This window comes from Agrilus planipennis, unplaced genomic scaffold (assembly GCF_000699045.2).
Source record: "Agrilus planipennis isolate EAB-ADULT unplaced genomic scaffold, Apla_2.0 scaffold369, whole genome shotgun sequence".
Taxonomy (NCBI): Eukaryota; Metazoa; Arthropoda; class Insecta; order Coleoptera; family Buprestidae; genus Agrilus; species Agrilus planipennis.
This window is the reverse complement of record NW_020439020.1, coordinates 54,936-68,589: the sequence shown is the minus strand read 5'-3', so window position 1 is coordinate 68,589 and position 13,654 is coordinate 54,936. Positions and strand designations below refer to the sequence as shown.

General features: G+C 33.7%; 1 protein-coding gene across 2 annotated transcripts in view; it reads right to left on the bottom strand.

Annotated features, from left to right (window-relative positions):
* Positions 1-11: 11 nt before the first annotated feature.
* LOC108743236 (probable serine/threonine-protein kinase DDB_G0277165) overlaps positions 12-13,654 on the bottom strand; it is an 18,125-nt gene continuing 4,482 nt past the window's right edge. The window contains exons 1-14 of one of the 2 annotated variants that reach the window (XM_025976255.1): positions 6,616-6,717; positions 6,327-6,526; positions 6,051-6,268; positions 5,742-5,994; positions 5,456-5,679; positions 4,083-5,399; positions 3,742-4,016; positions 3,378-3,536; positions 3,090-3,314; positions 2,795-2,926; positions 2,490-2,613; positions 2,307-2,422; positions 1,517-1,686; positions 12-599 (exon numbers count right to left, since the gene is read on the bottom strand). In XM_025976255.1, coding sequence (XP_025832040.1) covers positions 538-599; positions 1,517-1,686; positions 2,307-2,422; positions 2,490-2,613; positions 2,795-2,926; positions 3,090-3,314; positions 3,378-3,536; positions 3,742-4,016; positions 4,083-5,399; positions 5,456-5,679; positions 5,742-5,994; positions 6,051-6,268; positions 6,327-6,526; positions 6,616-6,716 — 3,576 coding nt within the window. In that variant the 5' untranslated portion in view covers position 6,717 and the 3' untranslated portion in view covers positions 12-537. Of the gene's footprint in view, positions 600-1,516; positions 1,687-2,306; positions 2,423-2,489; positions 2,614-2,794; positions 2,927-3,089; positions 3,315-3,377; positions 3,537-3,741; positions 4,017-4,082; positions 5,400-5,455; positions 5,680-5,741; positions 5,995-6,050; positions 6,269-6,326; positions 6,527-6,615; positions 6,718-13,654 lie in introns of those variants that run through there. The other variant, XM_025976256.1, reaches the window with a different exon arrangement.

The following is a 13,654-nucleotide window of genomic DNA, read 5'->3' as shown; positions in this document are numbered from 1 at the left end:
CAATGCACTGATCTTATTCGGCTTTCCTTTTGTAACTTTTAAAATGCAAACACAAAGTCTAAAGTAAACCAAATTATACTAAAAATCCTAACGTTTGAACAACTCGATACTTTTTATTTTATTCAGGTATATACTGACAGACCTTTCTTGTCATGACTCATGACGCACAAGTATTAGATGGTTAGTTAAAATTTTTAAAATTTAATATAATTTTGATTAAGCATTTCCTTCTTTTCACCTGCATATTGCAGTAAACATTTAATTGCTCTTTTATACTATATGAAAATTAAGAAAGTTGCACAATAATTATCGTATGACACTTTACCGTGCAATTTCACTTCTATCGTACAGTATACTTTTATATGTTGTTCATAAAGGCATAAAAAACAACCAGACTCAAATGTCTTTTTCTTTTCTTACTTTTAGTATTGAACAAGTATTGTGTAAATTGTGCAACTAACTCTTTTTATGTATTTACTATTATTATCACTACACATGCAGCCTACCGAGTCTGTGTTGTAGCAGGCAGCCAGGCGGTTAGTGGGTGCCCTTCTGGCTGGACGGTCCGCAGGGCACATGCACTGTAACGCGCACTCTTGCTGCAAACACACGACGCTATCACAGCCATGCTCTACAACGCCTGGCATATCCTGATGTATTATTTTATTATTGCAATAGTTATTGTTTATTTTATCCTTGGTTGTTTTTTATACCTCTCTAACGGGATACTATTGCTGGCAAGCGCAACAGTTAATGTTTTTTTTAACAACAATTGACAACATAGATATCAATGTTAACATGACAATATATATTAGCTCCATTGTACTCACTAATCACCCTACATAATATTATTAATAATTAGCAGCTTTCCGTAAGTTGCAAAAATTTACTACTTTAACAATGTATTATAAAGTAAAAAAAATAAATCGTGGCCAATGATTTGTTGCGAAAGCAACTGCAAAAAGACATTAAACTTTGGTGAACCAAATAATATTGATAAATGTGCCAAAAAGCTGATTATTTTTTTTAATTAATAGCGTTTATTGGAAAAAAATAAATTAAATAAGTTAAAACAACAAAAACAAGCATTACTAAAAACTACAAACAAAATTAAATTTTTCTGAGTACAGTAACATTTCTTCCTAAATAAACCAATTAGTAACATAAATACATCAAAATATGCCAACAATTTAAATATTTCGAAAATTAAACTTATTAATGTACATGTGTACAAAAATAGATAAGCAAATCTCAAAAAATAATTATAAAAACGGCAGTTATTCAATTATCATACACAATTTGCAATTGTAGTATTTATCGCCGTCAAATTCTATAAAATTACCAAAAAAGGAACATATTTAGTCAGAAAAAAAAATCATTCGCATTCAGTGGTAAAATTATACAGAATAGGTGAGAATAACTACACAGAAATCAATTCAGAACTGACCAAAAACGATTAAAAAAAAAAAACTATTCTACTAAGGGCACATCAAGAATTGTTGTCAAACTATTTTACCTCCTCTAGGTAGTGTTGCTGTGTGTGTAGGAGATTCGGAACTATTGAAAACTCTGTTTAAATCTGAACTAAGATCTCGAGTAACACTTCTTCGCCATGGCGTACTCAATCCAGACCCACCGTCTGAACCATGTTCCCGATTAAAGGCACGTCCTAACGGTGAACGCCTGCTTAATAAATAAATAAATCTCATAATCTCAGTGTACATCGTTGGTTTATTTAGACATAAAATCAAATAACATTATATTACACACAATCACTTACTTCACTTACTTAATTTTTGCCGTTTTTTTCTCATGTGAACAGGAATATTGCATGCTTGTAAGTAGAATAAAACAAAAAATAAACCTACTTAACAGAACAATGTTTTACTCACAGTCAAGAGATAATTTAAGCAGGGGAGCAACAACCTAGAGTCCAACGGTCAACCTCTTCACGGGTGTCTACGAAAATGCCTCTTTTAGAGAAAATTGAGCTATGTATACGCTAAGACCGACAGTTTGGCCACATAACTCTGTACGAAGACGTATTTAAACAATAATCTCAAGCACATATTGGATACATTGGACATGCGTGAACTGGCTAAAGAATTCGTTAATAACTGTACAATAACAAAGGATGGAATATAAACTGCCAATAAATAATTGTAATACATTTCCAGAACTATTTACTGCACATGACAAGGTTTTTTTGCTAACAACCGAGTAGACGCCTCCAGCCCCCTTTAGAGATTGTTGCGCCCCTGAATTTAACTGACTGCAAAAATGAACATTAAAATTGACGTAATTACCTGGATAAGGCTTCAAATCTATTGGGAAAATTCAAAAAGTTTCTAGTAAGCAAACTACTTCTTGGAAAGCCAGGATGCGAATCTTCAACATTCAATCTTGACGTGAGATCTCGTACCTAAAAAATATATAAACGTTTCACTTTCATGCCGCGCAGTTTACTTAAATGACTTCGTTCAACTAACCCTAGAGAGCAAAGTTGAAAATAGATTTTCGGCGGTTAAAATTTCAAATCCATCATCGTCATCGTCTTCGCCAGAACTGAACGAGTCGTTGCGTTCAAGAGTTGCTCTTCTTGGCCTTGAACTCCTAACAATAAAAATTATTAACAAATTAGTGATTAATGTATCAGAAACAGAAATTAGTGGCGGTGTAACATAAATATAAATAAATTATTACAACAATACAATTAGTGTAATTGCTCATTACATGTATCGTAACTAATATAAACCATTCAATATTATTAGGAACAGGACATGTATGCACGTACCTCAAACTGTGCATTCTAAATAGATCTTTCTTTGAATCCTCGTCGCTATCTTTTCCGAACGAATTTCTGCGAGGTATTGCCGAAGAGAAAACTGACTCATCTTCAGACCCTTCACGGTCATTAATTAACGAACTATAACGTATATTCAACAATTAAACTGTTATATTATGCTGTGCAATATTTCAAAATTCTGTCAACATAACATTAAGGAAAAGTACTAGGCACTAATCCTACAAAATTTAACATGCAACAACAATTTTAAATAATTAGAAAAACCGTAAATTTTATAATGCACCTCATTCTTTTTGCTCGTCCAAATTTACTTTTATTTGTCATGGTACTCGTGGTGCTACCAGTTTCACTGGGTTCCAAACTTCCTGCTCTTGGTGTTACGTAACCGCCGCCTTCAACGGCAATGGGTATAATGTACTCTCTAGGAGACTTCCGTATGGGTTCACCTTTAAGTGATGTGCTGTCAGAATCGGATTCTTGCGTCGACTGTCGCGATAAACTTTCCGATCTGTTTTTATGAACATTGATTAAAAATAGTTATACTCTAGTTCTTTACTTTAACTTTCATTACCTTTGAGACGCGGAAGAACGTCTTGTTTGATGAACCTTAAAAGGTGGTTTCGCACTTGTTGGCGATTGCCCATCATCTTTTGAATTTTCCTCATACGAAATTGGAATAATTCTTTCTCTGGACTGTTTAGATCTGCTTTCATCATCAAGAGACGACGACCTAGGTGAATGTGGTTTGCTTTTAATATTCATGGTTTATATCAATGAATACATTCTTACAGTTACTTAGATCTTTGACAACATCTGTATCTCGTAAGTTGTGTACAATTCTCTAATAAGAATATTGTACACCCTTTTTAAGCAATAAATAATAATAATAATATGCATACACTAAATAGTAAATAAGAACATCTTATAAGGTTCACCTTATGTTTCCAACTGGTGAAATGGGAAATGTAACTTCACTTCTTTGAGTGGGTAAATTAGGAGCTGCTTCTACGTTATGAGCCATTTCAGTCTTGAACTCCATTACTGCAGGTTTAGGGATAGGGTATTTGAGATTGATTTCTGCTTTGGTTTGTTTCCTTCGGGGTATGGTTGCCGATTTTAGCATTATTTTAGCTGATGATACTTCATCGTTTGTCGCAAATTTCTCCGCTATTTCTTCCGATACGGGCGAAGAAAGTGGTAATTGTTCTATCTAGAAATATATTTGATTCGGTTAATATATAAGTAATATTATTTTATATTTTTTAAATTAACGTACTTCCTTACGCGAATCAAATTGTTCGGAAACAATTCCGATATTTCCCGATGCAGATCTTCCAGACGAGCCAAAAGGTATGGGAGGCTTTCTTCCAACACAAGGCCTCGATTTAGATTTTCTAGTTCCTTCTTTATCCAAGGCCGTAGAAATTATACTGACCGCTTTCTTTTTTCTTTCATCCACATTTTTTTCAGGAACAGTGCTTTCAGTTAAAGTGTTTTGTAGCTGATCTGACTTTTTGATATTTTCGGTGATATTATCAATCTTAACAGAGGACGGTTCGTTACTTGTTTCTTCCTTTGTTTGAATAGAATTTTGTTTTTCTGCAGTCTTTTTAAACGCGGTGTTTTTTAATTGAGGCACATTACTACTTGAGGATAAACTTGCCTTTCGCTCAAATTCTTTCCTAAATCCTCCAACACTCACACCTGGTATAACAATTTTCTTTGATTTTTCATTATTTGACTTGTCGCCTGACGAAACGAGATTCTGAAACTTCTCGGCTGTTTCAAAAATTTTTGAGCGTCGTCTTTCAACAGACTTCTCTAACTTCTTATCATCCTCAACATTTTTTTCTGATAAATTCTCAGTCGGACTAGTTGCAATTTTTCCTGAAGTTGCGTCCTTTTTACAGTCAACCAGATTCTCATTTTTGTCGGTAAGCACTTTTTTTTTAGAAACCTTTTTCTTAGACGGAATTTTAGATTCTTCTGTTTTCGATTCCTTCTTCGCCTTTTTCTCATTTTCTTTGCCCTTTACACTATCTTTTTCTGTTTTTGTAGTAACACTTTCTTTTTCGATACTCTTTTTATCGTTGGTCGTCTCTTCTAAATATTCTTTTGCTGGAGATAAAGGACTTTTCTGAGTTTTTGTTTTGTTTGCTTCATTTTTCTTTGCATCCTCGATAATTTCTGTGCAGGTAGCGCCCATCTTAGACGGGTCAATATTTTCTTCGTTATCGACGTCCATTCTTTTAGTTATAGTACGTGTTGAACTTTTATCAAGAGGAGCGGTTGTGCTAATATCATGTGAAGTTTGATTGTTTTGATTTGTCGGAATAACTTCTGACGTTACATCGGCCACCGTTCTTTCTTTAATTATTTTTTCTTTGCGTTTTGCATCTTCCTGTTGGGTGCTTGATAAATCGGTACTGATGGATAACTCCAGTTTTCGCTTTGCTGTATTGGACTTAACATCTTCCGGTACTAAATCTTCGATCCTCAAGTCTGTTGTATGTGACAGCTCTCGTAGACTACCCACAGATTGGGACCGAGTCGGCGCCAATATTGTATCATTTGTCAGGTTCGATTCTTCGATCTTAAAATTTACAATTACAGAATATTTATTTCATAATAATACCATTATGTACTTACTTCTCCTGTAACCATCAATTTTTCGCTCTCTAATTGCGGTGGAGGTGGTGCCAACGACAATAACAAATCTAATCGTACCGGAGTCTGATTCGCCAGCTCTTCGGATACATCTAAGCAGTTTTCCTCGTAGCCTTCGTTAACCCACCAATGCGAACAAATTTTTTGTACATTGGCTCGATATTTAGGATTTACAGTCAGCATTTCTCTTATTAGAGGCGATGCACCTAGTTAAAAAATCACAATTGTCTAATAATCGAATTGCACAGCCTCCAAAAGGTTAGCTTACGGCTAGGTTTTTTAGGTTCGAAGTAATCTCCTTGAGAAATTTGTTTGACTAGTCTCTTAAAATTACTTCCGTCAAAAGGCATGGCACCATAAACTAATGTATAAAGGAGAACGCCTAATGACCAGCAATCGACTTCAGGACCTTGATATGGTGTACCTTTTACTATTTCAGGAGAAGCATACAGCGGCGACCCACAGTAGGTTGACAAAAGTCGTTGATCGTCGAAGATATTCGACAAACCAAAGTCTGCTATCTATAACAATTACATAAAATTTTGGAAAAATAATTTTTATTTTGTTTTTCAATTACTTTGGCGTTTCCGTTTTCGTCTAACAAAATATTTTCCAGTTTTAAATCTCGATGGCAAATTTTATGCTTGTGGCAATAATAGCATGCAATAGAAATCTGCCTGAATATTCTCCTTGCTTCTTCTTCAGACAGTACTTTTCTTTCTGACAGATAATCATACAGTTCTCCCCCGGCTGCGTATTCCATAACTAGTATCATTTTTTCCCTATTTTCGAAAACTGTAATATCAAAATGAAGTTCCCAATTAAAAATCAAAACACTACATCTTCTGTATACCTTCGTAAATATGGATAATATTCGGGTGTTGAACAGAAGACATAATTTGTATTTCTCTTCGTATTCTAATTAGATCTGCTTCTGTTTCAATTTTTGATTTTTTTATAGTTTTGATAGCTACCTCCTGTCCTGTTTCCTTATTTATTCCTAATTGTACTTTTCCATATGTTCCTTGCCCAAGTTTTTTTATTATGTCAAACCTTATAAATAGATTTTTTATATAACGATTTAAAAGATTCCTTCCAAGTACAGCCTCAGACATTTTAAAGTTTTCACTCTTTATACTTACCGCTGCTTTAATTTTTTTTTGTGATTATGTAGCCTAACCCCTCCTGTATTTTCAATCCCTCCCATAATGTTGTTAATGTTTGGTTCCCCTGATACTACCATTTTTCTAAAAAAGTAAAAGACCACTTTTAATTCTCATTTGTTCCAAACATTCCATTTATACTTTTATTACTTTTAAGAATNCTATTAGTTCGAAAACAAAAAATATTGTAACTTTTTGATTTTCGTTTTAATACTTAATAAAACCATATTCTATTTAAAATCATAATAGATATGATTAGCTTTAAATTGAAAGAACAGAAATTACGTTTCTTTACGCTGTGCCTACTTTAAACTTTATGGTATATTCATCGCACTTTTAATCTAACAAAACAACAAAACAGACAATCTTTAAAATCATTGTACGTCTCCTAAAACAAGAGTATTTTTCTTTTATACACTGGATTGACGGAAGAATGAATTCAAGAATTTGAAACGTTGTTATTTGCTGGCGATTCCGCATTTGAAAATCGATCTATATTTGGTATTAACGATCGTGTATTAAATTTGGATGGGGATTGAAGACTGTAGCTATTCCTAGTTAAATAAAAACTTAAATATGTACTTAGGTAGATTGGTAGAATTTTTTATAACTACGAATTCAACTTACGTTTTGCTTCTTCCAGCTGTAGGTGTAGTGTCCGTTGCGACGCCTTGCTGATTTATTGAGTGGGATGATCTGGGATGATAGGTGTTATGTCTTGGGAGATTAACATAATTATGATTAGAAAGAGAGTCGTTGCCCATTATCGATATTGTTGATGGCTCTTGTAGAGGATAAGACATTTTTTGTTCACTTTTCGACGATTTCTTTCCCGAAGGAGCGTAATTGACGGGCGATCGGTATGGATTGAGATAACCGATGTTTTTATAAAAATCTAAATCTCTGTAAGTTGATACGTTTGTCTTTCGTGGTCTTTTTTTTTCATTAAATCTGGTGTAGAAACTTTTTCTTCTGATCCTATCTATTACTGATTCTCCTTCGTCGGCAGAATAAAATTGTCCTGTGGGTGAAACCGGTGAGGCGAGTTCATGAGTATGATAATCCGAACATACTGACCACGTATCGTTAACATCTTCACCAGGGGATAAAAATAACGAGCTATCATCAGTGGCAAACGAATTCCTATCTTTATCATTATTTTCTTCTTGTGTGTTTTGGTTTTGTTCTATATTAACTGATGGAACAGTACGAGTGTTTGGAACGTTTGACAAATCCAGATGTAAATTTTGACGGTTGAATTTACTCTTTTCGGTATTTAAAGTACCATTAATATTTTCTTGGATCGATTCCGACATGCCCATGGAAGGGACCGAGTCTTTAAGTTTGATATCGTTAAAAGTTTCGGGAAGGTTTTCTTTTCTTTCCTCAGATTTGTAATTTTTAGAAATGTTTTCTAAGTTCAAGCTACGTCTAAACGAATTTACGGGCAATTTGGAAGACTTTTTGTTGGTACATGATTTATCATTTCCCGGTAATAAACTATCGCTTTTAGTATCGGAATAGGGATTTTGAAAATGTTTTATTTTTTCAATTAGTAGAGACCGAGGTCTTTCAGATTTTTCGTTTGCTTGCTTAACTGATACTAGTAATTGATTTGGTTTATGTTTTTCTTTTTGTGCATCTCGCTTTAACAAAGAAATATTTTCATATTGAGATTTACACTTGGAAATCACAGAATTATTAGCACCTAAATGTTCTTTATTAGTATCAGTCTTTTCGTCGATGTGTATGCCGCTTTTTGAAGTTGAACGGTGTTCATCATTCGATTTTTTCAGTTTTTGTTTTTCATTCTTTTTATCCTTCTCTTCATATTTCTTAAATAAATTCAAGATTTTTGTTACTGACTTTTTCGATGTTTGTAACTGTTTAGAACCCAAACTAGGAAAATCTTCAACGGAAACTGCTCTTTTTATTAATCCAGATTCTGTGATATACGGTTCCGCGTCGATAGGGACACTTTGTTCCCGTAAACGCCTAATAGCCGTTTCTACATTTGATTTCTTTTCGTCTTCTTTAATGTCGCTGTTTTCCTCGGTAGCAGTAGTAGCAGCAGCAGCAGAACTAACAGTGGGCAAATTATTAAACGAACGCAATTTTTCAAGTCTTTTTTCTATCGATTGTAATAATTTGTTTTTAGTAGATCTTTCTCTGGTCAAACTTAGTTTTTTTTTTAACTCGTTTTCATCGATTTTATTCTCCACCGCTTTCTCTTTCATATCGTTTTCCTGTAAACTATTATTGTTATAAATGGTTTCCCTTTTATTAGAAGACGATAGCGCGTACTGATTCGTTTTAATTTTATCGTAATTATCGGATCTTTTCAATTTGCATATCTTTGATTTATTTTCATCGTTTTCAGCAATAGTTGGGATTTTAGTAACAAGTTTATTATTCATACTTTCTGTAGGGTAACTTTTAGGGCGAGCTATTTTGGAAATTCTTTCCTTTTTTTGAACGCCAGTTTGTTCGTATACTTTTGGTAGACTCTCCTCAGGCATTTCGTTGTTTTTTAAATTTACGTAATCGTGAATAACATTACTGATAAGTTCTTTATTTAGATTGACATCATCTGATTGATTACCACGATCGTTTTCAGAGGTTAACTGAAAAGGTCCCAAATTGACATAGTCGTGAATATCTCTGACGCTTGTTTCTAAATTTTTAATGTTATCGGATACATTTTTTAGTATGTTTTCAGTTGATTTTGCTAAAATATTGTTACTTCGGTTTAACAGATTGGTCGAATTCTTTTCAGTTCGAATTTCTTTTGCATTGTTATCGGCATGTGTTAAAAAATTATTTTCGGTAATGTTTTCAGCGAGTTCCGTTGTTTTGCGGCGTTCTCTAGAAGCGGACCGTTCTCTCATTTTGCTTTTGCGCCTATCCCGTATTTCTTTTAAGACCTTTTGCGTTTCCAGTTCGCGCTCTTTCTTTTCTCTCAGGTAAGGATTATTAGCTATGGGTTCGTCGCTGCGGCTGTCGAAGAAGTTTGGTCGTAAAAACCTAGATCTCTTCGGCTGTTTGCTTTTTTCGGAATCAGAACAATCAGAAATTTCGTACCTGGAAGGCGATACGGACTCACCTAAACGTTTTGATTCTGACTCAGTTGGATTACACTTAGAGCTATTAGTAGAGTCCGACATACTATTATTCTTGCAAGAATAATAGTTTTCATTTTTGATATTACAAGAAAGTGCATTTGATATACTACCATCTGAATTACTGGCATAAGGTACATAAGCCGACGGTTTTGGAAGTAAATAATCTGGTTTTAGGCTAGATCCCCGTAAGCTTGTACATCTGGCTGCCCTTTTGCGTCTAAAACTATCTAAAGTAAAACATTCAGTATCAGAAGTATTACATCCATCATCGATCGCAGATGAGTGCGATTCAAAACTTGGAGATCTCGTGAAATCAGAATGTCTACTAAACGAAGATGGAAGAGCTAATTCGTTAGTTTTAGATCTAGAGGCACTCCTGGCTGGTTCGTACACCACCGACAAATCATACTTCGAAGATGAAGGAGTTCTAGAAAAATTAGAATCTGTTTGTATAGGCTCCAACAGTGATTTTTCATTAGTAAAATATCGGCTGTTAATGTTGTTTTTAGCCGTTTCGGAAAATCTTCGGGGAAGGGTCAATGATTGTTTAACAGATACATTGTATGACTTTCGATGATCACTTGTTGTATCGTTTTCCAATGGAGGTTCTTTCATTGACATGGTACGAGACAACTGTTTCATTTCCGGAGATGGAAGACGAGCAAGAAGTTGTTTTTGGATACGTCGCGATAATCCAGGTGTTAGATAAGAGAGTGCCAAAGCATCTTCTTTCGAAAATTTAAACTTTTTTAAGTCTAAGTCTAATAAATTAAGGTTTGTTGTCTTGTTCTTATCTGAAAAAACGAACATTGAAAATTAACCATTTACTTACAATAATATTTTACAATTAATTTATCAAGTGCAATGTTAGAAAAGCATTCAGATACTCACCTACACTAAGTTAATGTTTATTAGATTTCCAGCTGCTGACAGAAAAAATTTTTTTTCATTAGTTATCAATTTTATCTACACCCACGCATTTACAGATTTAAAAAATCAATTGTAACAACGTTAAATTAAAGTTACAATGCACTGATCTTATTCGGCTTTCCTTTTGTAACTTTTAAAATGCAAACACAAAGTCTAAAGTAAACCAAATTATACTAAAAATCCTAACGTTTGAACAACTCGATACTTTTTATTTTATTCAGGTATATACTGACAGACCTTTCTTGTCATGACTCATGACGCACAAGTATTAGATGGTTAGTTAAAATTTTTAAAATTTAATATAATTTTGATTAAGCATTTCCTTCTTTTCACCTGCATATTGCAGTAAACATTTAATTGCTCTTTTATACTATATGAAAATTAAGAAAGTTGCACAATAATTATCGTATGACACTTTACCGTGCAATTTCACTTCTATCGTACAGTATACTTTTATATGTTGTTCATAAAGGCATAAAAAACAACCAGACTCAAATGTCTTTTTCTTTTCTTACTTTTAGTATTGAACAAGTATTGTGTAAATTGTGCAACTAACTCTTTTTATGTATTTACTATTATTATCACTACACATGCAGCCTACCGAGTCTGTGTTGTAGCAGGCAGCCAGGCGGTTAGTGGGTGCCCTTCTGGCTGGACGGTCCGCAGGGCACATGCACTGTAACGCGCACTCTTGCTGCAAACACACGACGCTATCACAGCCATGCTCTACAACGCCTGGCATATCCTGATGTATTATTTTATTATTGCAATAGTTATTGTTTATTTTATCCTTGGTTGTTTTTTATACCTCTCTAACGGGATACTATTGCTGGCAAGCGCAACAGTTAATGTTTTTTTTAACAACAATTGACAACATAGATATCAATGTTAACATGACAATATATATTAGCTCCATTGTACTCACTAATCACCCTACATAATATTATTAATAATTAGCAGCTTTCCGTAAGTTGCAAAAATTTACTACTTTAACAATGTATTATAAAGTAAAAAAAATAAATCGTGGCCAATGATTTGTTGCGAAAGCAACTGCAAAAAGACATTAAACTTTGGTGAACCAAATAATATTGATAAATGTGCCAAAAAGCTGATTATTTTTTTTAATTAATAGCGTTTATTGGAAAAAAATAAATTAAATAAGTTAAAACAACAAAAACAAGCATTACTAAAAACTACAAACAAAATTAAATTTTTCTGAGTACAGTAACATTTCTTCCTAAATAAACCAATTAGTAACATAAATACATCAAAATATGCCAACAATTTAAATATTTCGAAAATTAAACTTATTAATGTACATGTGTACAAAAATAGATAAGCAAATCTCAAAAAATAATTATAAAAACGGCAGTTATTCAATTATCATACACAATTTGCAATTGTAGTATTTATCGCCGTCAAATTCTATAAAATTACCAAAAAAGGAACATATTTAGTCAGAAAAAAAAATCATTCGCATTCAGTGGTAAAATTATACAGAATAGGTGAGAATAACTACACAGAAATCAATTCAGAACTGACCAAAAACGATTAAAAAAAAAAAACTATTCTACTAAGGGCACATCAAGAATTGTTGTCAAACTATTTTACCACCTCTAGGTAGTGTTGCTGTGTGTGTAGGAGATTCGGAACTATTGAAAACTCTGTTTAAATCTGAACTAAGATCTCGAGTAACACTTCTTCGCCATGGCGTACTCAATCCAGACCCACCGTCTGAACCATGTTCCCGATTAAAGGCACGTCCTAACGGTGAACGCCTGCTTAATAAATAAATAAATCTCATAATCTCAGTGTACATCGTTGGTTTATTTAGACATAAAATCAAATAACATTATATTACACACAATCACTTACTTCACTTACTTAATTTTTGCCGTTTTTTTCTCATGTGAACAGGAATATTGCATGCTTGTAAGTAGAATAAAACAAAAAATAAACCTACTTAACAGAACAATGTTTTACTCACAGTCAAGAGATAATTTAAGCAGGGGAGCAACAACCTAGAGTCCAACGGTCAACCTCTTCACGGGTGTCTACGAAAATGCCTCTTTTAGAGAAAATTGAGCTATGTATACGCTAAGACCGACAGTTTGGCCACATAACTCTGTACGAAGACGTATTTAAACAATAATCTCAAGCACATATTGGATACATTGGACATGCGTGAACTGGCTAAAGAATTCGTTAATAACTGTACAATAACAAAGGATGGAATATAAACTGCCAATAAATAATTGTAATACATTTCCAGAACTATTTACTGCACATGACAAGGTTTTTTTGCTAACAACCGAGTAGACGCCTCCAGCCCCCTTTAGAGATTGTTGCGCCCCTGAATTTAACTGACTGCAAAAATGAACATTAAAATTGACGTAATTACCTGGATAAGGCTTCAAATCTATTGGGAAAATTCAAAAAGTTTCTAGTAAGCAAACTACTTCTTGGAAAGCCAGGATGCGAATCTTCAACATTCAATCTTGACGTGAGATCTCGTACCTAAAAAATATATAAACGTTTCACTTTCATGCCGCGCAGTTTACTTAAATGACTTCGTTCAACTAACCCTAGAGAGCAAAGTTGAAAATAGATTTTCGGCGGTTAAAATTTCAAATCCATCATCGTCATCGTCTTCGCCAGAACTGAACGAGTCGTTGCGTTCAAGAGTTGCTCTTCTTGGCCTTGAACTCCTAACAATAAAAATTATTAACAAATTAGTGATTAATGTATCAGAAACAGAAATTAGTGGCGGTGTAACATAAATATAAATAAATTATTACAACAATACAATTAGTGTAATTGCTCATTACATGTATCGTAACTAATATAAACCATTCAATATTATTAGGAACAGGACATGTATGCACGTACCTCAAACTGTGCATTCTAAATAGATCTTTCTTTGAATCCTCGTCGCTATCTTTTCCGAACGAATTTCTGCGAGGTAT